This window comes from Haemaphysalis longicornis, unplaced genomic scaffold, assembly GCF_048455015.1.
Source record: "Haemaphysalis longicornis isolate Haplotype H1 unplaced genomic scaffold, Haemaphysalis longicornis Haplotype H1 scaffold_5, whole genome shotgun sequence".
In the NCBI taxonomy this organism is placed as follows: domain Eukaryota; kingdom Metazoa; phylum Arthropoda; class Arachnida; order Ixodida; family Ixodidae; genus Haemaphysalis; species Haemaphysalis longicornis.
Genome location: NW_027526385.1, coordinates 151,448,317 through 151,475,611, shown reverse-complemented (window position 1 = coordinate 151,475,611; position 27,295 = coordinate 151,448,317). Strand labels below are relative to the sequence as shown.

At 47.2% G+C, this 27,295-nt stretch overlaps 1 protein-coding gene across 1 annotated transcript in view; it reads left to right on the top strand.

The window, feature by feature from the left end:
• Positions 1-4,924: 4,924 nt before the first annotated feature.
• The window catches only part of LOC144138748 (putative cytochrome P450 12a5, mitochondrial), a 59,103-nt gene continuing 36,732 nt past the window's right edge, over positions 4,925-27,295 (top strand). Inside the window, exon 1 of the mRNA XM_077671162.1 lies at positions 4,925-5,131. Within this exon, the coding sequence (XP_077527288.1) occupies positions 4,948-5,131 (184 nt within the window). The 5' untranslated portion in view covers positions 4,925-4,947. The remainder of the gene's footprint in view (positions 5,132-27,295) is intronic.

The following is a 27,295-nucleotide window of genomic DNA, read 5'->3' as shown; positions in this document are numbered from 1 at the left end:
GAGGACCAATGGCTTGCTCAACTGCCTTTCTAATCATTATATAAAGTATCATAAAGCGGCTCATTATATAAAGCATCATTGCGTGATCCTAGAGAGGACAAAAGCTTGAACTAATCGAAAGGTATCGGATTCCTTGAGGCCTCGCTTCTTGTTGGCAACTCGCGTGATCATGGGCATGATTTTATTGATGCTGTGTTTGAGGCGCTGCAAGAATACGTCACTCTTGCTGTTGGCCTGAAGATGTAGGCCCAGGAATATGGTGGTTTGACACCATTAGAGATTTGGTGGTTTGACATCAATAAAGGCCCCAGTTAGCCTACACGTGATGTAAAAACACCTTGTCAATGATTATGACAAGCACAATAATAAAGGGAAGCAAGCGAGGAGAAAAAATTCGCTTGGAGTTTAATGCCAAATTCTGTGTTGGATGCTTGTTGATGCAGGACTTTCATTTTAGGTTTATTATCATGTTCTGGCTCTCTATGAGAGCCATGTTCGCAGGAATAAGGTACTATGCGCTAGAATCGTGCCCAGCAAGCTTTCACCCAGCCACTGTCGCGCTATGAAGCGAGTTCAGCACTACGAGCCTACTACATTGCAGTGCCACCTAACAATTTCGACAAGAAACAATTACAAGGCTGTTGGAGACTTTGTCAGAATAGACAGTTCTGCTGAGAAGCGACACTAGACCTCGGGAAATACCCTCGGACAAAAACGAAACTGGCTGGTGAGCAGCTGGCAGTGTTCAAGGCCAAATGGAAGTGCTGTCGTCGTCTGAACTGATATCCGAAGACTCGGTGTTATCTTTCGACTTTCAGTGGAAGCTGTTATCGATGAGATAGGGCGTGGGTAAAGTGGAAGTAGGAGCGGCACGCTTGTTTCGAGGAACAGTAGCGGGCAACGGAGGTGCCATTGCAAATGACCTTGTAATTGGGTAACTGCGTAGTAGCTCCAAATATGAATTTCGCAACGCAAAAACGAAACCAAAACTGCTGGAAACTGGCTGAAAAGGCCAGGCACACATGCTAGACATTGGGGGGACCATCACAAATAAGCTTTGGCAGAATAAAGCTACCCTTTCTCCGAACGAAAGATTACTAGTGAATAGGTGGTGTCATTTTCAAGTAATTATCACCTCTCAACGCTGTTGGATTACAAAGTTGGCAACATTATTTCGTACTTGGCTTGCCAGGAGCCTTTGGATTGCCAGGAGCCTTTTTATGGTAATGCAGCCTAAACACAAGCGCCATGCTTTTTTCTTAAGTGCAGCAGCCACGCCCCCTTCCTAAAAAACACGCACCTCAGGTCACAAAAAACGCCGTCAAAAATCTCAATGTCGCCGGAGCGGAAAAATTTAAACTGTTGCACTAGACTGATGCACAAGTGCAGTGCCTAGACTAACCACTGGCCGCATTGGCTGTGCGAGAAACGACTACAACATGTCGAAATAGGCAATATAAATCATCTATCACCGATGATCGATTTGAATAGGCGTGGTAACAAAAGAGTTAGAGGTTTTCAGGTCTTACTACATTACCGGAAAAAAGCCAACCTAGAAACCTGCTTCCACAACTTTGGTAGTCATTAAATGTACATCTAACACACTTGTTATTTGCTGTAGCTTGGAAACAGGGCATACCTTTTTGGCCAATATTCACAGTTAAGATTTAACAATTGCTTGAAATCAAAATATGTTCTTTTTTGTCAATTGATCACAGCATTATAAAAAGGCTCCAAAGTACAACTATCATAGACTTGGTGATGTTGGCTCTCAATTAAATTTCTTGTACAGATTTTTTGATAAATTTGAGAACACTTGCACATTTATTTACTTCTCATATTTTGAAATGATGAGCAGCCCTCTGTCTCGGAGCCAAGCAGCGAGAGGGAACAGGAGGGGCCGTCACTTTTCACAGACATTGAAGGCGTGATATGTAGGAGAACATGCAAGATACAATTGTTTTCTTCAACTTACCAAGCGTTGCTCGGCCTTTATTATCTTTCCACAATCCTGTGCTCTTTCTATGCAGGTTCACATTGAAAACCTGCAATTCGTGCCATCTGAAAAGTGTCAGCACCTCTTGCGTATCCTCGCGACTCCCTCTTTTGCAAAGAGGGGGCGCAGTCCCTCTGGACCCCAGCGGAGCTTCGAGTGCGCAGCTTGACGGGGCTGCCCTGCCGGCGCTTCATGCACGCCATGGAAGGGACCCCGCGAAGCTGGCCATGACTGCGCAGAAAGTGGATGCGCTGGGGTGTAGGTATATGCTTTGAATGAAACATTTTCTATGTATAGGGCAAACCGAAGCACGTCACTACATACTTCTTTGTTTTTGAAGGGGCTTTCAACCACTTCATTTGTACGCACCCCATGCAGAAGCCAGCGCCAGCAGACCGCCTCAAGCGGCTCAACTATTACCTTGGAAAGCTTGTACAGGACATGCGAAAAAATAAATGTTTTTCCTGTCTTCGGATGCTTCTGCAACTGCAAAATGCTTCTCTTCAAATACTATTTTTAAATGCAAACCTATACACCAAATAGTTGCCAGCTGCATGAAAACAATGATTGATGCATGACAATTTACAAATGCCTATCTATTGGTTGGACATGGAAAAAGTGACTTGCACAAGACAAGCAAAAGGTGTCGATCTGTTGATGATGGGTCCTAAACAGGTCGTTCACACAGGTTCAGCTTCCACAAGTCTGGTAGAAATGGGTCCATCTGTACGGGGTCTGGTCTGAACGCGCCCTCGTAAGGCCCGTCTGAACGAGCTCCCGTACGGCCCGTCTGAATGAGCCCCCGTAGGGCCCGTCTCAACGGGTCGACGGGATCCTGTTCCATAATTTTATATAATAGGACCCGTTAACCAAAATTATCCAATAGGGCTTGCACTGTTTTAGCCATGGATTCATAATAATTTATTCACACAATGTCTTTAAGGCAAAGCTTAGATGTCTCATCACACGCGAGAAGTGACCCTAGTCAACGGCGGCGTCAACACGACTGGTGCTAAACTCGCCGCCGTTGTAAGAGAAAAAAAATATAAAAGCCGTTCACTCAATGTGAAAGCTGTGGGAAGTACAGAGCCGTGATTGTGTTTAATGGGCCGTACCGACGTTATGCGGTCACTGCTACTACCCCTTGTAATTCATATTTCCCGCCTTCGCAGTGCTCGATCACGCGCCCACTGCCTGGAACTGCGCCAGCGGAGTTCTGTTCTTTTTGTGCTTGCTTCAATTTCGTATGCTGGAGCTGTTTTGCGTCATTTAGTACGCGTAACTTTCTTCTTGCACGGCTGGAGGCTTTCTGCGTCGTTTTGAACGCGCTACTTTTTTCTTTCAGGTTGGAGCCTTTCTGCGGCATTTCCAACGCGCCATTTTCTTCTTGCATGGCCGCTTTTTCCGCAAACTATCGTAAAAAACCGACACAACTGGCGTTCCTAACTAAACGAATGCGTGCGTTGCCGATTTAATTACTTATATTTTGCCTGAAATGTACCTATAGTTTTCTTTGCGCTAAACCGGGAGATGTATGACAAGCGCCTGCGGTTCACGAGCTTTGAATGCTAATGACTATATAAACAGCTTGGCTTTCGAAGAGTCTGAGTTACGCCGCGATGACAGCCGCTACGACGGAACGCCCTGTTGCTCTACTTGGGTCCAGCGAGCGAGCTACGACGACAAGGGAAGCGCTTAAAGCGCTCTTCCCTTAAAATGAAAACACATTTAGGATCGTGTGGGATTTGAACCCGTCTCTACGGGGCAGGTTCCAAGTGCGTCACTACCGCGCTAACTGGGCAGCTTGCCAGGGGGGGGGAACAAAGTACCCTTGTGCGTGTCAACAGAGAATATGTCGGGAAACAATTAATGACAGTTAAGGACACGTGATTAGAGGTAACGAGAAGGTGATGATTGATACAGATTGATAGTAATGAAACGTAATCTGGAATCAAAGTGGGGTAGTACGAATTCACGCGGGTTAAGATGCGGGTCGAATAAGGTAAACAAAGTTGAATGAGGTAAGTTGAGATTGATTAATGCAGCTACTGAGGTGCATTAAGATGATGCAGGTGGAATAAGGCCAGTTAAGAGTGGAATAAAAATTAAGACATATTACGTTAAATTACAGAAAATTAATGGTTAATTAAGCACAATAAAATTGCAAGGCTGCTGTGCCGACGGGTGGACGCGTATATAAAAAAAGGTACCCGGCCAAATAGTACGCCTAATTTCGCGTTCAAGGAACGTCAGCAGGCTTAAGTGTCCCGAAATAATAGAGAGCTTTAGCAGTCCGTCCGTTCCGTTCGTTACGTTGCTACCGGGTCGCCGGGACCGGTCTGCGCCTGCGCGCGCGGAAGAACGACGAGGAAGGGCGAGGAGGCGCGGACATGGCGAATGCAGGCCCGTGGAACTAATCCCCCTACCGTGACGAATACTCAAGTGCCCAGACGGGTCCCGGTCAACACGCTAGCTACGCACGCTACGGAATGGCCGGACTGCTAAAACTCTGTAAGGTTATCGTGCGTTTTGGCAGTTGAAGAGCAAACAAGCAGTGACAGCCTTCCAGAGGTCGCCTGAAGTAACATAGCTGAGGAATCAGCGCCACGAATGATTGGCGCGAACAGCCATAGAAAAACACGTGCCAGAATGTGAGCAACTAACTCATATGGAGACAATCAGTTGGAAAAGGTGACGCAATTAGAAGTAAGAAAAGAAAAAAATAAACACCATTTTAATGCATTCTATCGGTCTTCCACGTCCGTCCGATCCCAACCAGCGAATTTAGAGAGCAAAAATGACATGGTGCACTCTTTTTTTTTCGTTCCCTGCGGATCCACGTAAACAGCACCTGGACATCAGCTTTCGTAATGCCAGGTATGCGGCTAAGCGCATGCTTGTGTCCGTCCGCTCCCCGGTCGCTGGCGTTGCTTAGGCCACAGCAAGCAGTCATGATTACAGCCACAGCAGCACGGCGTATCCCCCTGAAGTCGGTGGTTTTCCAAGCAGCGCAAATAAGCGTCAGCGTTTCCTGCCATGCCGACAATCTGTCTTTCGCTAAACCATTCACGGAGGTTCCCAAGATTCCGGCCTTGCCGTTGGTGGGAAGCTCGTGGATATATTTTCCGCTTATAGGTGAGCAAAGCGGTCTTCTTTTATGGGCGAAGCACCATAGGGGCTCGGGCGGTCGGCGTCTCCCGCCGTCATCGTATCATTCCGTCACGGTAATGAAGTTCCCAAAAGATTGTGAAAAAACAAGTGTATAATGAATAAAACCGGTTCAAAATAAACTAACATAAGTTAAACTAATTTAAAATACAGAGATTATTAGGATTTATGTGCATTATTAACAGTAATTTGTTAAATTTTGTCTCGATATTGGTTTCAAACGCTGGGTTTTTTCCTGTAAAGCATAATTCTTAGCGTGCTGCGGCGTGCGACACGGGACAACTTGCGGGGAGTCTGTCTCTCATCTAATTGCTTAAATCAGGTTCAACGAACGAGAAATTTCATCGACCTGTTCCACTCTGTGAAGAAAGATGACCAGCGAGGCTGAGCGCACTCCATGGAGTGCGCGAAGCAAACCACGTTTGTCAGTAATTTGCGATTGAGAATATATTCTCAATCGCAAATTACCGACAAACGTGGAAATTAGCTAGGAAGTATCAGGAAATTAGCTAGGAAGTATACTTCCTACCTAATTTCCTGAAGGAAACTTGGAAGGACTGCGGTTTTATTCTGTGGGGGAAAAACAATGGCTTGTATATTTTCGTGATGCATAAATCCCTGTATTAGCAGCAGATGGGAATACAGTAACGTTTACAACGTCAATGTGAACTGAATGTCACATCCAAAAAGCTCGGCGTAATGACGAAGTCGTCTTACCATATCAGTATTACATAATTTGTTTGGCGATTGTTTCGATAAAAGAAGAGTTAGAGTGTTTTTTCTAACCTTACTGTTGACAAGTAAAGATTCACAGGAACGGGGCATCAGCAAGAAATGAGGAATACGACGATCGGCCGAAGTCCATTGGCTCTGTCTATTCGACACCATCACCCTTCTGGAAGCCGCATGCTGCTCTTCTTAATTTTGCCGCACAGTTGCTGCATGATGCCGTTAAACCGGGCAATCGAGGCACGACCGGACTATGTTCGATGGCGCAGCGGCTTCGAGGCACACGAGGCCCCAATACCTTCGCGCTGCTTTGCCCCGGAGGCGTCGCCCTAGACCGCTTTCCCTCAAAAAGGCTTGTGCCCAAGCCACTCTCGTCCTCTAGGTACTCAAAAAGAACCCGCGGCGGGTTTCGCCGGCTGGTGCTATGGACGTTCTTCGCATTCTCGGAGATCTCTTTCGAGCAGCCCTCTCCACGACCAGGACAGTCCTCGACGCCTTGCTGCGTAGTCGGGCTGCAACGGCCATACACAGACACTATCTCCTCGACTTCATCTTGTGTGACCAGGTGAATGTGCACAAACTCGACGTACAAGTGCAGGCGAACTTGAAGGACGAACAATTGGAATCTGGCATTTGGGACACGGTCGACTACGGCGAACGCATCTGCCTCCTGCGAACGCGCGTACGCTTCTCCGTGAGAAAAAACCTCGTCCGCAAGCCCTGCCCCTGAATCTCATGCGACGCTTTTTACTACCTGCATCGCAAACTCGACTCTCTGCTCACATCCCTCGGAAGCCCGGCCTAATGGTCCCGGGTAATGTTCTGCCCGTCCGGGTAATTACTGCTGCGCGGGTAGTGGAAACTACGAGGGCGCTGCACCTTATAACGACGCCTAGGAAGACCCTTAGGTGCTCAGCCAGGGAGAGGGGCTCCAGTAACTGCGCAAACCTTACGTCGCCAACGTGACTGTTGTTTTGGAGACTTACCAGCGGCCCTGCCGGGACCTTGGCTTCCGCGATGCGACTCCTGGTTTGGAGGCGTCCCAGCGGCCCTGTTGCGACCCTTACGTTGGCAACGCGACTCTCTCTCATTTCCAGAATATTTCAGTAGCCCTGCGGCGATTTTAGGATAGTTTCGTTGAATCCGACTACGAAAACGTGACTCGAGCAGAAGGTGGTCCTGCATCAGGCGATGACGAAGGGCCTGCTTTTTCGGCATGACGTAAGCGATGTTTGGCGCCGGAGGCGAACTGCGGCCGTGGTCATCCAAGCCTGCTGGCGAGAAATCCACGCGACAAAGCAGAACGGCTGCTTCGATAGGGTCGACCCCCTCCCCTGAAAAGAACGGGTCCATACTGGACGCTCTTTCCCACTATGTTTATGACTCGAACGAAAGCGAACTACAAATCACCTCTGTCGTGTCCCTGTTGGCGCTGTTAGAACCATTAAACAATGGTTCCCGGCAGCGGCGGCCGCTTTTCTGATGGAAGCGAAAAGCAAGAACGCCCGTGTGTACGAGATTTCGGCGCGCGTTAAAGATCTCCAGGTGGTCACAATTAATCTGGAGCCCTCCACTTCGGCGTGCATCAGAACCTGTGTAGCCTTGGCACGTTAAACCCCACAGTCAAATAAAAATGGAATGAAGGGCCATTCAACAAGAAGACCTCAGTTATTCCGTTATGCTGTGTAGTTGTTGCTTTACGCGCTCCATTTTGCCTGATAGGGAAGTCGCACATGTCAAGTCGCACTACGTGAAATGGCGTCGGATTTTCAGAATTTTTTTAACGCCCATGAGCTGCTTCGTCCAGAGCCATGCCCAGAGTTTCGGAAGGTTGAGTTATAAAACAGCGTGGGAAACCGGACTACACAAAGGGCACACAGACAGGGCGCTGTCAGCGTCCCGTCTTTCTGTAGCCCCGTTTCCCGCGCTGTTTTATAACTCAGTTAATCGCCAAGTGGTCCTCCTTCAATCTGTGTTTCGGAAGGCATTCATTTGTCCCCTATTTACAAGCAGCGCTTAGAGCTTCATTGTTTGATCGGCAAGCCGCTTCGGTGACAAATTTTCAGAGAGACGTGCACCATGGGGAAACTGTATGAGCAACCGTTCTTTACGAACATCCCAATGAAACATCCTGCTGATTGTTAAGAGAGGTGCATGGGAGCTGTATATCATTGTGCTCATAAGGCACCAAGAGCTTAAAAAGCTAAGAAAGAAGGCGCTGTTCCTCAGCGCGCATTACAGACTTAAAATATCCCAGAATTCATGAAACGTTGGAGACATGGCACTGAAAATAGCATGCGTGAGTTTAACAGAGCCACGAAGAGGAATATAATCTATAGAATAATATCAGTAGCCTTGGAAATCACGGGTGTGCATTTTAAAGCGAAGCTTCAGCGTCCTCACTGATGGCGTCGGTAACACGAAAATGCTCAGCAGGAAAGCCAACGTTCTATGACGATGGAGATGAATTATAGTGGGCAAAGTTAAAAAGGAAACGGTAGCGGTGGCCGGAGTCGAACCTGGCTTACCCGCCTTATGAAGCCAGCGTCTATCCGATCGCTCCATTTTAACGTGGTCAAAACTCAGTCCAAACTCAGACGACAACCAAAGAACACACTAAACTGTTTTACACCCTTTTGGACAAAAAGGGTGAAAGATAATTGAAAAAAGGGTGTTCGGAGGCCCTTACACCCTTTTTCGTAGCTTTACACCATTCTTGCGTGAGAAAAAGGGTGTTGAGCAACCTCAACACCATTTTCTTTGGAAGGGTGTTGAAAGGGTGTGGAAAAGGTGTTCAGCTCTTCATTGATTGAGGCCATGCATGCAATATAATTTCAAAAAGACATCCCATTGCACCATCCTTCCAACCTCGTCAAAAATGTTCAGAAGCAAAAAAAAAAGCTGCCAACTTCAATATAAAGCAGCGGCAGCACCAACGTTGAAACAGGAAAAAATATCAGCCCTTGCTTATTACGACATCGACAGAATAACACTCCCCCTCCCACTTTTTGTTTTCTACAACCTTGCATGGAGCACAGCACAAACTTGAACTGTGACATCTGTATCATCATTCCGTCGTTCCCTGTTCCTCTCCTGTCCCACCAGCACAATCATAGCCCCCTCTGACAACAGTCATTCTCGTCGCTCACTGGAGTTATAACGTACTAGCAGTCACAATTTAATTCCATTCTTGTTGTTAGCGACCGTAAATATTGTGTACAAATGTAATAAACAGACCACCTAGTTTCTGCTGCACAAACAACGTTGGAGAACAAGGAAGAAATCAAAAGAAAACAAAAGTTGGGGAGGGAGAGGGCATGAAATCGGGCGCTAAATAAACAGACGCCAAATAATAATACGATTACTTACACTAGAACACTGCCAATTTTCATTGCGCAGTGTTATCTTCCCATCTGCTGCTTTTTTAACGTTCAAATGGAGCGCCAAAAAACTCGGTTCGCGTTTTGTGTTTGCAAACTCTAAAAATCTAAGCTTCTTTATTATATTACACACAAAAAATATTAAAGTTACTGTTATATTCAGTAAAAGAGGCAATTATTTATTGTTGGAGTTTTAATTTGTTTACGCAACCCCCTGCAAATGGCTGACACCAGGGGAGTAAAGCGAGCTCCGAGACCATAGTGTTAATACTACTGACTCTAGAGGAAAAACTGCCCGGCCAGCCCGTGCATTGAAACCGTGCTACAACCGGGCGCAGACAGGATGCCACCCTAACAGCGTTGCCCGCTGTCATTTTGCCTACTAGAGTTGGCGGCAGTAGTGGGTTTTCACCTAGCAACATACGCATTCCATCATGGCAGCCACCGTTGCTGTGTGTGCGCCGTGACAACTTTGCTGTGCAGAAACGTTGTGTAAAGCTTTTCCTGTGGTAGGTAGCGAACTTTTGTGCCGTGCTGCCGCGTTAGATGCAGTTTTGCATTCTCCGCAACTGAGAAGGATAGCGCATAGATTAGCGGGTACTTCGGACGCTCAGAGAGGCAGCTTTTGCGGGTGCGTCAGGGGAGCTCGGTCGTCGCTTCGGAGTTGAGCGGACGAGTGTTTTCGTGCTCCTGTGCTTCGGAGGGGCTTCATTTCGGCGGCCTGTCGCAACCGCGGGCCGTTGGATGTCGCCCGGCTTTCGCTCTGCCGGTGTGGGCGGTCGAGTGCCAGCTCCCGCTCCCCCAGTACCCGTCTGTCGGCAGCACTCCTATCCAGCGAACTCAAAAGCGATCGGGACCGCCGCAGACTTTGCTCTTCGTCGCACCAAGCTCTCCTCCGCGCTTCACCGTTCCATTCGAGGCTTCTTGTCTCCCGGACGCAGCATTACGCCAGCCAACAGTGTTCGTGGTGTGTTGTGTGCGACGCAATCGACCACAGTGGAACTACTCTTCTCTACTCTTTCCTCACCTTTCTAATCTTTACTTTTGTCTCTCCTATCCTATTTCCCCCACAATTCCCGCTTCTGGACTGTGTTAAGTGCAGGTGAGCTCCCATGAGAGCTTAATAATATCCCCAGTTCATATATTTTCCTTCTTCCTTTAAAAAGAAATCACTTCCCCCTGATTGCTTTTTCCCCCTGATTTTTTTCCTGGTGCCTTTCCCCGTATTTGCGCATGCGCTGTTTGTGTATATATCCTTTTGTGTGTGGTAAAACAGTTCAGTTTATATGCAGCGCTAGTCCTGTGTAGTCTTTTCGTGGTTGTCCCGTCTGTACAGCGCTAATTCAACATGTTTCACATGCCTTTCCCCCCCCCCCCCTCTATGCGTGAGCTGATTGTTTTCGCAATCTATTGAGGTGCTCTTTACAACTACTTGCTTTTCTAGCGAATGGAAGTTCAAACTGGACAAAGCTTCCAAGAAATCCTTGTAAATGGAAATCGTATTTGTGACTGCACTTCATGCTAAACAAACACGCTTTCTGTGCCTGTGCCTGTCTTCGAGGCCTCTGCAGCACGTGTGTCAACTTTTTTCTCCAGTTGAAATGCTTTTAGGTAGTGGCCCTTGCATTAGCTTAGATTCAATAACCGTGAAATACCCAAGCCTAATATTACTATGTTATGTGCATCATGAAACTCACTCAAGGGATTGTGGAACTATAGCTTTCAGTGCTTCCAACCACAAAGAACGTAGTGCAAGTGTTCATTAGTCGCTGCAGGGCTGGTTACCTTTTAAAATTTCATGCCCCCTCTCCCAGAATACAGAAAGAGGAAAATTGTGTGATTAACTATTTCTAGCAAAGCTATGGCAGGTTTAAAGCCAATAAACAGACGGGGCTAAAAGACAAAATCCTTTTTGAAGAAAAAACAATATCACTAATAAAATAACTCAACCACTGGAGAAGAGGAGAAGAACGAAATAAAAAATACAAGCAGAGGCAGCATAAAAGAGCAAAAAATGTACAAAGCAAATGCGATTCTACGAGGCAGTTAGTCACGAAAGCTTGCCACGAAGGAACAGACACTTCAGGAGAATTTTTAAAAAATTAGAAATTATGCACCCTATTTACATCATGTACACAGAAAATCAGGCATATTTCAGTGGTTTTAGACAAGATGGAGCTGAAGTAGCCAAATCAGTTCTTTCCTTGAAGAGCAGATTGAAGTGAACAAGAGGAAAAACAGTCACAGGTGCTGAAGGGGTGTTAACTGCATGCAGCATCCTTCGTTCGGCCATTTTGTTGTATTGCCTGCATGTTTTATGCCCCTCTTTTTTCGCCCATGGTGCTGTCTTTGTACTGGCCATTTCCACGCCACGTTTTTTTTTTTCTCCAGAATTTTTTATCCTTTATTTTATGCCAGTCCTTTCCTTTCCTTTCAAGTTTCCTGTTCCCATTTCCACATGTAGCACAGCTAGCTGAGCAGTTCTTCTTTCCTTGGTTAACCTCCCTAGCTTTCTTCTACAGTTTCTTCTTTTCTTTAAAGTCACACATTATGCCATCTTAGCCTTGCTCTTACCATCACAAACTTCCCTAGAGGTCTGGCGGTATTGATGGTGGTCAAATAAAATTTGTTGGATGAGAATTGCTTGTACATATGACCCTCTCGCTTTTTCTGTGTTTATTTTTGCTTGTTCTGGCAGCCAAAGAGTAATGTACGTATGCAAAGTAACTTGTGTGTAAGATTTTATTGGGCTCAGCTTGCACAAATAACTTCGCACACCTCAAACAAAACCGGTGGAAGGATGAGAAGGTAATGCTGGCAATGTCAAATTTCTTTTTTTCGTTGCCGTAATTGCGACACGGAATATGTTCTATGGTGTGAAGCGCATGATACACGGGCTGATGGCATTGTGATGGCCCATTATTTTTGACGAAAATAACAATGCTGGTGACCACAATCTGAATGAGCATTAGCCAGAACGTTCATAATCAGCTACAGCATTACTGGAACACAGCTTCGGTAATGCAACTTCGTCATCATTCTTGTTGCTGTGAGCACGCTGGAAAGGAAGCGTGGAAATTCCACAAGGTCTGGTGTGACACCTTTGCGGCCACCGGTTTAATGTTGGCATGAATGAGAAGGCTGTGCTAGACATATCGAATTCCTTCCTTCTATCGCGTATCGCATTCGCATATCGCATTCCTTCCTTTTATCTGGTGTATACAGCTGAAGAACGTCTCCAGGTGGCACTGGCTGAACCGATACTTGCAGATGTAACTGTCGCAAATAATAAAATTCAGAGTTCAATTTATTGTCCGATTTCGTAATGACTGCCATATGCAATACACACTAAGTGTCTGAATACTCTACATTAGCGATTGATAGTGTTGTAGCAGCATCCGCAGCAGCACTATCGTCATGGGTAGGCTGTGGTGCTGTAGGAGCGAAGAAGAGAACGAAGATGGCTCGCAGGCTCGAACGCCAGCACTGTGTCTGCGTCTCCTTACTCCGCGGCCTTGGCCCGTCGGCCACAGGCGCCGTGCAGAATTTGACGGCGCGGGCGGCCCGCCCCCTTACGCGACGGCCAGCCCAGCCTACAAAAGTGGTGACCCGGAGACACCGGACTCAACCCAACCATGCATTCACCGCTGGGGTATCAGCGAGGCTTCAACAGCGAGCCGCCATCTTCGCCATTCCCTCCCATGCCACCTTTCAACCCCAAGGACCCGGAGCGTTCGCGCTCATGGAGAGCCACGTTTTCATCCGCGGCTTCTTCAGCCAAGCCACAAGGTACAGCATCACATGCCGCGCTCTCCCGAGTGAAGTTTTTACCCAGCTCCACACGGTACCATCGAGCGCACAACCCTACAGCGAACTAAAGGGAGCGGTGCTGGAGTGTTTCGGCATACCGATGGTTTGTCTTCAGCCGCTCGCTACTCAACCGAGCGCATCCACTTCGAAGGCACAACCGCCAGCCCCTACGCTGAAAACCGAGCCTCCTACCAAATCATCCGACCTCAATGACACCGGCGTGCCTACGAAGACGTCGTCACCAGCCCCTTTGTACTCCCAGTCACTTCCAGTGACCGTCAATTGTCGCAAAGATGTCGAGGCCCATTCTATCCACGCCGAAGCGAAGACGCCCAATCCCTTGCACGGGAGTGACACTTCAACAAGCGCCTCCTTGACACGACCCTGCATCATTGGTTGCGCGCTCACTCATCTTCAGCCAAACAATTCTGCCCCTGAAATTGCACAGCCGTTCTCCACTCCTGATGTGCACTCCACAGTGTCTCATACAGTTCCTAGAATCCTTGAAACGCAAAACGAACCAACAGAGTTGCCTTGCTCAGCTCCAGTTCTTTTGCTTGATGCACTGCCGTGTGCCTCTGACGATCCTGACCACAATTCCTCTTCAGCTGCCAGAGGCCAGCGTAGAACTAGTGCCATTGGTTTTCGTTTCCGCAACAGCGGTTTCCATTTCCCGGCGTATCAGACAAATGGTTCTCATGCGAGGTTCGCCCCAGTCTTTGATCGCCGTGGCGCGAAGAAGGCATTCGCTCTGGCAGTGTTTAGAGAGATAGCAAGACGCACGAAGCGCAGCGCGTGGCGTCGACGCCGTGGTCGACCACCACGTCGTCACTCCATCTTCACGTCCTTGTCTGCTTCTTAACTGCACGTTCGTCAGCGGCACCATCCCAAACCTAGGATTCTCCTTCCACCTGCCTATTCTCGAGAGCATACCCGCATCATGTTCCCTCCAACTCATCCGAGAGTCCCCGTTCACAGACGTACGCACTGCGGCCTCTGGAATTCGCGGAACTACATCATCCATCACGCGACCCGACCTCAGCGGCACTCCCAGCCCAGACCTCCCGAACTCGCTATGTGGTTGCCGGGGCCGCAACGGCGACGACTGGACATGGACATTGTACCTATTGCCTTCGTATGGACATGGACACTGCGTGTACATATCTGTACAGAGTTCTAGCGCTTTCTCTTCTCACATAACTTGTACGCCATCTGTAGCAGCATCCGCAGCAGCGCTATCGTCATGGGTAGGCTGTGGTGCTGTAGGAGCGAAGGAGAGAACGAAGTTGGCTCGCAGGCTCGAGCGCCAGCACTGTGTCTGCGTCTCCTTACTCCGCGGCCCTGGCCCGTCGGCCACAGGCGCCGTGCAGAATTTGTGGGCGCGGGCGGCCCGCCTCCTTACGCGACGGCCAGCCCAGCCTACAGTCTCATGCTAGGCAGTCTGATTCACCTGCAATAGTTATGTTTGGCAGCTGTTTCAAAATTAACCACTATGATTGAACTAATGAGGGGCAATAACAATTTATAGGTACACTCAAATTAATTTACTTTTCAAGGAAGACGTATATCCTTCGTCAACTTCGCCTTGCACAAAATACATGACAGTCCCATCGCGACCCAAGAAAGCGCATAAGTGTGTTACCTCAACATGCTTTCTAGGCGGTTTCTGTTGACAGACAGATTTCCGGCCGAACACGCAGGCATTTAAGGCAAAACCGCAAGCAGGCGGGGTGGTCCTGATAGGGCGTGAACAGAAGTGGCCGTTTCCGTTCATTTGCGAAGGCACCCAGGGAAGGACAGAATAATGTTGCTTAATGCCCCACCACACGGGTGCCCATCTCACATGAAGGAAGTTTACTCCTTCGCTTCCTCCTCTGTGCAGGTATATACATGGGCCATATGAGAGTAGAGGTGCAAGTAGAGGTAATAAAACAACGTCGCTGTCCCACCGAGTTTAAGGAATGTGTCATTCAAAGCATCAAATATATTCTCGAAAATTTGAGATTGCGTGTTTCAGCGATCGAAGGAGCATGCACCAATCGCACACACGCATACAGGAGATTTCTGCACCTACATTCGGGATAACCTTTCGGCTTCGCCTTGTCCTCCTCTAGAAAACCACCTTATTGTGCAAATAAAGTTACCATTATTATTATTGGTTGGCGGTTGTTTTATCTCTCACTCAAGTAAAACACTGTTCAGTGAAAGTATAACAGCACACGTAAACAAGAGCCTAGTTATACGCCAGGCATGGTAAAATGTTTCGTATATTTGTTTGTTTTTAATTTACGAATCATATACGCTCAAAATAACCGATCTGGCCAGAAATTCCTCGCGTAACATGATATGACCGGCTGACGGCGAGTTCAAATCGGCAGCAGCCACTACGGACATGTAGAGAAGGTGTCCTTGAAGATAGGCGGCGGCGACTTTATTCCGTATCGTCGGCAGTCTTCGCAAGCTTGTCTTCGCAAGCAGCGAAGTGACACAGCAGACACTAAGGCGTGTTAGAGTGAACCTTTGTAAATTACCCCCACATTAGTGACGCTCCTCACAATATACCGAAGCTGAATTTGGCGCCACAGCCCGACGTCCTCTTTTTGCTTAATATTTCATTTATTTTTGCTCGTCAAGCATGAATGCTTCGAGAAAACTAATAAAAAGCGTACAAACTCGCCAAAAAACTCAGTTATTGCCATAAAAGTTGCATAATTTTAGCTTAGGGCCCTAAATTTGGGCCTCATTTTCAAGAAAAATTGTTAGCCATATCTTCAACTACTGATCTGGCAACTACAGCGTGGCATCATGGCGGCAGCTATGTTTAGACACATTTTTGAGCCAGCTTTACCCGCCTGGCCGAGACCGTACAAATCGCGGGCGCTAACATGATACCATTTTCATGGTTGCCAGATCAATTGTATTCACCCTTCTAAAAAGTTTTGCCGTAAATATTTAATTAAAACAAAGAACTGAAGCAAAATAGTTACAAATAATTGCCTCAGTTTTTAAAACTAGGTTCATAAAAAACTTTTAGTGTAATTAAGCTCTAATTAGCGGAGAAACAGTAAGTGCGTAGTTCAGTTTTGGTTTCTATTTTTAAGTGTGCTAGGAAGTGGCGAGGCCTTTGCGCCTGACTTGCGCAGTGTGTGTGTGCAGTCTCCGGCTCAGATATGCGTGCGTGCAAAACGTATACAAGTTATACAACACGGATGCCAGCGCTGAGCAAGTGCCTCCCCGGGCGCTTGCGAGGCTGTCATTCTTTCTTCACGCTAACCACCTTATCTATTGCCCCTGAACTGACGCCGGCACAGCGATTCCGATCTGACCTTGACTACCGCAAGTTCACTACAGGCTACGGAGTGGCAGCCAGCGATCGTTCCCGTTGGAAGAGAAATAAAAGGAGCTTTTATAATCGTTCGGTTCCAGTTGTTTTATTCATAGAACTTCTTACAGCTCTTCGTGCTTCGAACTTTCGCGCAATCGTTCGTGAAGGTAGAACGAAAAAATAGGTAACAAAATGCGGTTTCTTTTGTAATCAGTCACAATGAATCAATAAGTCAGTGTTCTCTCCTCGGGCGCTCTGTGCGGTAAATTACTGCCCATTCAATACTGCGCATTCAGTCCCGCAAGCTTTCCCTTTGAAGTGGGGGAAAGCAGCTAGAACTTGACGAATACAGACAGAAAGGAAAACAGGACACGCCGAGGACTGTATCTCGCATACTCCCTTGGCATGCATTCTTCCACTCTGTTGGCCTGCGATCGACAGCGCTCTTTCGTCCCTGTGCTTCAAAGCGCCGCGACTCACCGGCAATATCAGCGTTTGCCCACGCGATGTTTTTTTGTGTGTGTCAATAAAGCTTTTACATTGAGCTAAAAAGCCACAGTTCACTTCACTTTGTTTGAAAAGCATTGAGCGACTCGCAATATGTCACAGAATGGCAAATAAAGCGGCACAGCGCAAAAATGCACGGAGATCATACGGAGATTCATTTTTCTGTGCGCCCAGTACGGATCAGCTAACTCCTTGGCGTCCTCGCGCATGCGATCAGTCGCATTCGAGCTTGCGCGCAAGTGTTGTTTGAGCGTTGCCACATCTTGCTCAAAAAGTCTCAGTACATATAGGTCACACGTACGCTAAACCGAAAACACGTCGGTTACCTACCCACAGGAGATAAACTACGCAATGCTGTCGAGGCCGCCTACACAAAATCCGCCTGGCCAGCGGTCCGCCATGTTACTATTAATCCCGGCATGCTTTGCTACCCGGACGCGGAAACGTCACAGTAGCAAGTTGCCAGATTACAACCCATCACTTTCGCCGTTTTTAGTAAGCAAAAGCTCAGCTGGCAACCTTCAAATCGTTGTATCATGTCTGCCACTGTGTGTCGTACGGTTAGTACGGTTCCAATGCATTGGCTCAGCGGCGCGCTTTCCCTCTAGAGCCAGTATATTATCTTTATGACCGACACCCTGAGTACGGCGTGTGGCGGCGCAGCTGTAACAGTTACGTTGAATCGTCCCGTGACCCGTCTGGCGTCGATTGTGATCTGTGGTGTGCCGTCGTGCCGTTAAACAAGCGCAGTTATTAGGGTTAATTGGGTCCCTCGTCGTTTTCGGTTATGGCTGTCGTGTTCGACTTCGCGAAGAAGTATTTGAGAACAACTTTGCCACCTGAAGACGGCTAATTTCGTTTGGCGCTTGCCCCTGAACGTTGCTCGCTCTTCTGCGTCGTTTCCTGTGAGGTAAGCTGTCTCGTCACATTTGCTGCCTTTCTTGTCACAGGATGTCGTTTGTAGCTGTCATCGCCGCTTGAAGGATTCCTTTAACTGAACTGGGTAGGTTGAACATAGAGGGCTCGTCTCTAGAAAGGCGATGTGCGAAAGATTGTGGTGCTTGCATTGAGCGCTAAACGCACTGGCGCTCAGTAACGCAGTGGCGCTCAGAAACTCAGTAACGTTTCCCATTCCGCAGCACTATATTGAACAGCTTCAGAATTCACCACTGCGAACCACGTCTTACGCGTAGTTTATCAGAACATGGGCGGCTACTCCTCTAAACTGTGCTGCGCAGCGTTTACGGCTTCGTTAATCACCGCTGTCGTTTGTGCCGTGTTGGGAATGCCCAGGGAGAATCGTTTGCGAGCGAATGTGTGCGCCTCGCAAGCTTCGTTGCGTTAGCGGCGAGCCACCTCACCATGTGAACGGTGCCGCTGTGCGCGGGCATTGATTTTGGCTGAATGTTGTGTTGCCCGAGTTGTAACATTCGTGCACCCAATCATTTCCATTCTTGCCTGTGTGGTAATAATGTGTCATCCTGTTTTAGACCTCTGGACGGTCTGACCACATCTCGTCCCTCCATTCAACCGGACAAGAGCCACAACCATTGTCAACAGTGTTTGGCCGCCAGAACGTAAGTTTTCAAACAGTTTTGGTAGCACAGTGGGCTACCATACTTGAATAATGTTCGATCACTTGAATGTACAAGTTCTCGCCCCCGTAACAATTATTGGTGTTTCATGCATAACCTAATATGTAGCTGCTAAATGGCAACCTTTATTGTTAATTTCGGAAAACTCAGTTTCACCCAAAATCATAATGTGGGCGTAGCAGTTAATCACCATGTATACGAATTTCCTGGTGTTAGTCATGTTTACGGTGAAGCCATATTTCTTAGGTGGTGACACAAAAATGTTATTACCTTTGTAGTTTAGTCTTCGATAAAGCCTTACCAGTTCTGTTTTCAGCTATTTTTTGGATGTTTATCATGTGAATTGACAGTCCTTGCAGTCCACTTTTTGAAATAGTTATGTAACTGCCTGTAGCATCTAAAGAGGCCTGATTGGGGTTCTGAAGGCTGCGATTTATGCACGCTAGTGCTGTAACGCCAATAAAGAAGCATCCTTCCACAAAGAAAAAGATTTGAAAGTGTAAAGTATCAGCTGCATTATTCTTAACTGGAACATGCTAATTGCAAGGCCTGGGGCTTTTCCTGAAAGCACTGTGGATGTTATGAGAGAGGAAAACACATCTGCCAAGGCTGTTGCTGCTCCAAGATGCGTGCAAGCATTGAGTTTGCTCAGCAATACATTACACCTTTTTTTTTAAACAGCCGACGTGCATGCTGAACGTACTCCTGATTGGGCGTCTGCCAGGCGCGGAGCCAGGAATTTTTTTCGGGGAGGGGGAGGCCCGCGGTCGACCAAAAGATGGGACGGGGAAATATGTAGGCAAGGCATCTTGCGCGTTGTTTTTCAAACGAAACTTCAAATAACTGACTTTAACATGCGATTTGTGTATGCTCAACTTTAACTGTAAAGCCCACTTTAAGGAGCTTAGATGGTGATGATAATGATGATCATCTAAATTCCTGTTCGCTGGTCTATGGGCACACCACGGGCGATTCATTCGTCCGCAGAGCAGGTGGTTAGGCGGACCCGCGCTCGTGAGCGTGATCATGAGTGCGCTCGTGAGTGGCGCGCGGTCTCCGAAGTTCGTCGGGCGGAAGTGGAGGCCAACACTGGGTGTTTACTATCAAGATTCTCGTGTTTTAGATTTTCCTTTAGAAAAGGGACTAATAAGTTTTCTTGTCAGCTATGAAGTACAGTCGAGCACGATTTGAAGGTTATCGCGCCCGCATCGAGCGGCCAAGCGTGCCACCAGCCCACGGTTTCGTTTCGGAACCATGAAAATCGAGATTTCGCACTCTTCGCTCCCTTGTTGGCTGTTCCATGATACAACAATGGCCCGCACGACTGACTTGCCACCCTTTGGGTTTCAAGCTGTACATTCGTTGTTATCAAGCACAGACTTGGTCTTGGTTGCCCTTTATCTACGCCGACGATAACGAAACTTGCATGGAATATTTGCTAAAGCTGGTGTTCTTTCTGCTTCGTTTGAAAGAATAGCTTTCTCGCGACAACCTTCGAATCGCAGTGGACTGTACAGCCGGTAAAAGGCTTGTCTATAACACAGCGTTCGTACTCTCAGCCCTATCCTGCCCCGCCGGAGCGGGATTTGTATAAAACTACTGCGGAATTCGGAAGTCTTAGCCCTTCGCTTTTGCCTCCGACATGTTTCGAACGAGTATGTTTCGGCAGTTTTCGGATGTAGCTGGTTGAAGTTGAAATCGCTGTTTAGACAAGCGTTTTACCGGCTGTACATGCGGCGCATTCGTATATTATGGCGGTGAAGCTAGCAAACGTGCGTCTTCGTCCTTAAGTGATCGCCTTTTGTCATTTTTTGTGCTAGTAACGTGAGTAGTAAACTTGCGCTTAGCGGAACACCTTATTGCACTGCTGTTGAATGTTGAGCTTGTTGCACGTTTCTTAAATTTCATTATATTTCTATTTGTTAAATCGGAACAGACATGGCTCCAGTAAAATTCCGGTTAAGCAAATACAGAATGCTGATTCTACCCAGAGGGAGGTCAAGGAAACAGTGGAATAGTGCCAAAAAAACAAAGCTCCGCAATAAAGAGAATTGTGTAGTTTTGTTGATGTGGAGGAAATACAAGATGGGCAGAGCAATGCTTTTCATGCAGCAGAAATTATGGATCTGCAATAGTCAATGAAATGCGATGTTGGTAGAAAAATAAACATATCAAGGATGGATAGATGAGTGAGCAAAATACAGCGACATGCTCTGTCATGTGATTATACTTTGTACCAGTGTGAAGACAAGGAATGACACGCTCCCGACCACATGTATGCCTATATGAGGCTTTTCCTACTGTTCTGCCGGTATTAGAACACCCTTTTGAACTCAAAGGGTGTTAATACGGGCTTGTTAGCACATAATTAGTTTGATATCAGCACTAGGACAGGACACAGAGGAGGCGAACGAGACTGCGCGCTGGACAGGGGACACGAGACAGCGACACGAGACGACATGATGAAGCACCCAGTCTTGGCGTTTTCCCGGCCGTGCTGTTCAGCCAGTGAAACAGCGGGGCTGTTTGGATCGTCTCGCGGCAGGTTCCCGGCTCTTGTCGGTGTATCTGGCGCGAAATGCAGCCGGGCTGTATATATTGACAGGTACAGCATCTGGAGCGGGCGCAGGGATCAGACATTGACGTAGCCCTTGTTTTCAGCTTTATATGAGCAAGAATGTCCTTAAAACTGCAGGTTCCGCGCCTGCAGGCAACTTCAGGCGGTTTTTCAGGCTGCTTAAACCGCACCCCAGCCTTGGCATGAAACATTTCGGGGGGGGGGGGGGGGGGGGGGGGGGCACGGGCCCGTTGTGCCCCCCCCCCCCTGGCTACGCCCCTGGCGTGTGCTTATTCTTTCTTGCACCCACCACATTCGAGTCGTCACGTTGATTTGGGAATGGTGGAATCCAGCATATGCTGGCAAGATACGAGAGCTTGAACACAAGCCACTTGCCCGCAATGAGTTTTCAAAGATCTCCACCACCTGAAAGTACTGAAGTGAGATTTAAGCATTGCCTGAAAACCATACCAGATGGGGGTACCAAATCATAGTTATGGGTCTTTCTCGCCCATTTACGTGTTTTGAACGAAAAAAGTGCCCTTTTAAGGTGAAACGTCGTTCCCTGCCGATTTCTGATGCCTGATTAAGTTTGTGGGCATAAATTTAGCAGATTGCTCACATGTCTAACGTGTATGTGTGTTTGTTAGGAGTGAAGTAGGTAAGAATTGAAAGGTTTGAGTCTAGTTGTGTATAGATTACCACCATTGTTTTCATTCCTAGAAAAGAAAAATTGAGGTAACCCTGCCAATTGTTCTGCATTACTGCATTTTATTATACTCGTATGATTCGTAGAACGTGCAGGAGTTCAGCTGCTTGTAAAAGGAGAAATGAACAGTGGTACAAAAGAAGAGCATCTACTAAATAAAAATATCTTCACAATCGCAGAATGCCAACGGTCCACCTACCAACTTGCGTCCTGCATTGTTTCTGCTGGCTGGAGCGGCGCATGGAGCATTTTTCAGCTTCTCGAAGTTTGTTCAGCTTCTCGAAGCGCTGCCCTAAGTGAAGGATGCTGCAGAGGGATCTTCTGTTTTAATGCCACAATTTCATGTGCTGAGCACTTACTCGTAAGGCATTTTAAATATTCACCATCCCAGAGGGTATGTTACCTTCGTCTTGGGTGGAATGTGGCTGCAATCAGGTTATTTGTGACGGAAACAAGTGAACCACGTGGTAAGAGTCATTGAGGCCTTGTTGATTGCGCATGCTTCTGAAATAACGTTTTCATTCAGCTGAATACTTTCTAAATATTACAATTTGTGAAAAAATATAATAAAAGTCATGATTAGTTTTACAACAGTGCAGGAAAGAAATGCCAACATATGGTTTAAGAGCCTCTGATATTTCAGGCCATTGGCTGGTGAGCAATTAAACAGAACGGAAAATTGTTTAAAGTGAAATCAAATATTTGTTGTCACCAGTGCATGGCCCGTAGTAAAAGCTATCTGGTCTCTCAATTTCAAATGAGACAGGAAATGCCAATAAAAATTAAGGAAATAAACAAGACAGCTTGCTACAATAAACCAATTCAAAGAATTGCTTAATGTCTATAAAGTGGTGATTCAGGCGGGTTAGTTCGGTGTTGATGAAATACAAGCAGGCACTCGCCTGGTCAAAAACAAATAAACAAATAAAGATGCTTTGGGGTCCCTACTGGTCTCTTGTTCACAATGAAGAGGGGGGTGAAAGGTCACGACTATTTATAGGTTCGGTGGCGCAGAGTGCACATGTATATCTCAGGGAGATTGCCCCGCGACCGGTTAATCGTGTTTTAGTTGGTTGAATATGCACTGATTCTAAAAGTAGTCGTGTCGACAGGGGCTTCTCTGGTGCGATTATGCTTGCGGAATCCCAATCGATGACGTGGTCAGTAGCCAGGTGATGATCCGCCAAGGCATTTCAGCTTGCATTGCCTTTTTTGACATCGTTCTGGTGCCATTGAATTCTTTTAAAACTTTCCAGTTTCACCTGTGTGGGATGCGTCGCAATCCTTGCATGGAATTTTGTAGACAACTCCGGGGAATCTTGATTTTTCGAAAGGGTCTTTCACACGTACCAGCTTCTGCTTAAGCCTGTTCGTTGACACGTGTGCAATTTTAATGCAATATGTGCCAAACACCCTTGCAAGAGCTTCACTGATGCCTTGCGTGTAGGGGACGGCAGCACGTTTTTGCCTGTCTTCTTCAGGAACCCTTTCGGAGGAGGCAACTGAAGCCCGCAATTGCTGCGTCCTCAGAAGCTTTGAAGGGTAGCCGTTGCTGCGAAGGTCCTTCCTTACCACGGCTAGCTCTTGCTTCCGCAGACCAGGCTTAGAGCAGATTCGTGATGCGCGTGAGAAGAGTGCAGCGGCGACGGAGCGTTTTTGGCCTATAGGATGCGCCGAGTCGAACCTCAGGTATCGACCCGTGTGGGTCGGCTTTCGATACACACTGGTTGTAAATCCTTTGGCCGACCGTGTCACAAGTACGTCGAAGAAGGCGATCTGTCCATTATTTTCTTGTTCCATGGTGAACTGGATGCTTGGAACACAAGAGTTTAGATGCTCAAGGAAAGGCATTGTCTCATACGTGTACGGTCTCATATATATGTACGGACCGCACAACGAGACACAGCTACGCGCTTCTACGCACACTAAATAATGGCGCGGGATGCCAAGCTCAGCTGTTTCGCCCATTTAGCCCAGCCTGTACCGCAAAACCACGCTAAAGGCGTCACAGTGTCGACAATTGGGTAGGCCTCATGGCCGGGTGAGGTAGTCGCCTCATCGGCAGCGTTAAATCCTCGATCTTTATTACTGAGCAACGAACAACGACTCCTACATCGAATGGCAGCACGCAACAGGGGCGCGATCCTGTGCACACTGCGCACGAGAAATTGGCTCAAGGAACCAGGTAGCTAGCAAACACTCAGAACAAGAGTAATTCGTCAGCATGGCCACAGCCTCATTCGTAGGTGAAGCTGAAACCAGGGGCGAACAGCATGCTGTTGGAACATTACAGTGGAATAAATGGCCTGTGCGATGGTTTGATGGATGATACACCGCAGTTGTCTAGGCTTTACTCATCGTTTTTTCCGGGTTCACGGCACCGCTTCTTTGAGATCATGACCTATATTTCCTGGAAACTTTGCAGTTGTCGTACACGTGCATCGTCCTGATGCCAAGCAACGTTTCAAATCATTGTCCTCAACGGGTCACTGCCCATCCTCGTGATTATAATGATTACTGCAGCGGTGCCCCTGAAAGCAGTCGACATTTCTTCCCCGGCACTCCTTCCAAATACAACAAGCACGTGCCCGCACTGTCCCAGAACAGACAGTCAAGGCTGGAGATAACGCAGATGGACAAAATGATTGCACATAGCATATTCGCTCCCGGGGGCTGGGTGTTCCGCAGCTGCAGTAGAAAATGTAAAATGACGCAGGTGTGTTGAGGCCTGCCCCTTTCTGGGTTCTACGATATAAGCTGTGATGCAAAAAAGAAAGAGGTAAATTGGCCAGTTGAGCCCATGTAATCACGGTGGAACTTACGAAGCGCGTAGGGAGACCTTGGCAATCATATAGAAGAGGGAGTTAGGGATCTGAGTTCGACACTCGAAGATTCGCTAGTACCCATTTTTAAAGCGTTGAAGAGGTTGTCCACAACGCGCACAAGAAGGCCATCATCCCTGCAAACGGCGAGATCGACTGGCGCGGTACAATGCTTCATTGTGGTGGTGGTGGTGGTGAAACTTCATGTATTTCAAGTGAGAGGAGGTTCGTGCTCGAAATCATGTGAAGACCTCCTTCAGAGATCCTGCGGCGGCTTCAGCACTGCGCGCCCGATCCACAAACTGTTGCTGGTCGTCTGGGTCCTAGCTGCACAGAGCGGCATCCGCTGCTCGAAAGCTGGAGTTCGAATAATGGGGCCTGCTGGCGTGTTCTAGCAAGCGTCGAGGTTGAAGTATATAGATGTAAAAAGAGCGATGGTGAACGTTGGGTACTGGAAAGCCTTTAGGGCAGGTTTATGTCAGCTCAGACTATTAAACAAAATAGAGCGTGCGCTTCAGAAAAGTGGGGTAGTGCATTTTTGATGGAAAGACGGGACTGACCTGTAACCTGTAAGACTTGCACACATGTCCAGGCACCAAAGTTAGCTCCAAATACTGATGCCAGATGGACGACTCTTTTAAGTGCAATGCACTTCTTAAGCGACCCTGAACCTGCGTCCTCCGGCGATGTCCGCATAACATACCCACGTGGGGGATTGGCCAGTTAAGTGCGAATGCACTTCTTAAGCGACCCTGAACCTGCGTCCACCGGCGATGTCCGCATAGCATACCCACGTGGGGGATTGGCCAGGAATCTCCTCGTCTTCCTTGGCAACGGGGGGAGATGGGCGCGCGCTGCTTGGCCGCTGACATGGCACATACCCACGTGGGGGATTGGCCAGGAATCGGGCGTGAGAAGGGCTAATGCACCCGCTTAAAGGAGTACTGACACGAAATTTCAAAGCTGAGATCCGCTCTAGCAATCAAGTACAACGACAACACAAATAGGTGTCTGTGAATAAATGCATCTTTCTTTTTTTGTAGTTGTGTGTGTGTGTGTGTGATCTCTCTTTCGCGAACATTACCGAACCGCGCAAATTCAACTCGTGCATTCGCACTTTCACATTCTTCCCCTCGGGGAAATGCGGGGAATTTTGGTACCTAACACGTTACAAACAGATATGCTAAACAACTCAGAAATAGCTCAAGCAGCTTTGTTTGTTCTTCTTCCAGTCCTACGCCACCAGTATCGAACAATACAAAGTAGTCGTCCCCGTACCTAAAAAAGTTCGCCAACTTGCTCCCTCGTGGCTTTTTATGCAAAACGATGTTCGCGCTAGCAAGGGACAAATCACTGATTATCACTGATACGAACGCCGGTTCGCTGTCCGTTATTCAAAAGAGCAATTGGTCACAGGGTAGGGAATAATAAATATCCTTCACGTTGAAACAAAAAGCCATGTACCATATCTTACTATTTTAGTCAGAACATGCAATCAGGCACCAAACATGGTGGTTGGTGCCTCGAACGCCCTTGGTTTCCTTTAGCACTCACTATTAATCGGTTCTAGTCGCCTATTATAGTCACCTCAAAAGTGTGCGCCTGTTTTTGTCGTGCCCCCCAGATTTGTAATCTTTTTAACCTGGACCAACAATCCTCACATGTGCGGTTGTTCCGTGCCAGTGCCTTGAAATCGCCTGTCGATATTGTTTTTTTTTCTTTTCAGCTAGATGAAGGCACGGCCATAAGAATGCACGGCATTCCGTCCAAAAAAGTTTGTTGGGAATCAGCGATTTGTCTGTTCGTAATCCGTTCCTTGTGTGTCGTTGTTCTCGCGCTGTTTATTATTTTTGAAAATATACCAACTCCGAAAATCTTCCGTTTTTTTTCTGAATAACCCTGAACACAGGCTGTAAACAAATTTGTAGAGATTTTTACCCCCCCTTTTTTGACTACAATATTCCTCGTCGTTTTGTGAAAGGCTATCGTTTCGATTATTCGTTTGTATATGCCATCCAAGAGCCCTATGTACGTCTCCTTTATCCTTCATTGCTTCCAGTACTGGGGGTACCGCAGCATTCTCAACATAATCAAAGGCTTTCTCGTAGCCGATGAATGCAATCTAAAGGAGTTCATTATACTAGGAAGATTGGTCTGTTGTTGAATTTGCGACATGATCGCGAATAATTGTTGAGTAGCTTTTCAAAAATCCAGCATGTTCTCTCGGTTGTTGGAAATTTATAGGTACCGCTTACGGAGGCCATTGTTGCCTTGTTGAGCAAATAACTTCTTTACAAGCGAGAGTACGCTTATGAATGTGTAATATATTTTATTTTATTTCAGCTTATTCAGCAAGAAGTAACACAAAAATACACCTAACACTGTGCGGATTCATCCGTAGCCAAAAGCTAGTCGCAGGTCCGACGAAATGAATACATAGAGGTGTCATTTCTGAAAGACACCTGCAAAATTCGTGACATAAAAATATTACATGAAATGGTACACAGGCATGAGGAAAGTTATGGCACAATCCCTACATGTTCACAGATGAACTAAATGTTGCTTAGGCTCTAGGCCATATATATATACAGTAATACCTCGTTAACTCGAAGTCGTAAAAACCAGGAAAATTTCGTGATAAACGGATTTTCGAGATAAGCAAAGTTGCGCTAATCGCCGGGAAAAATGAGCGCTCTT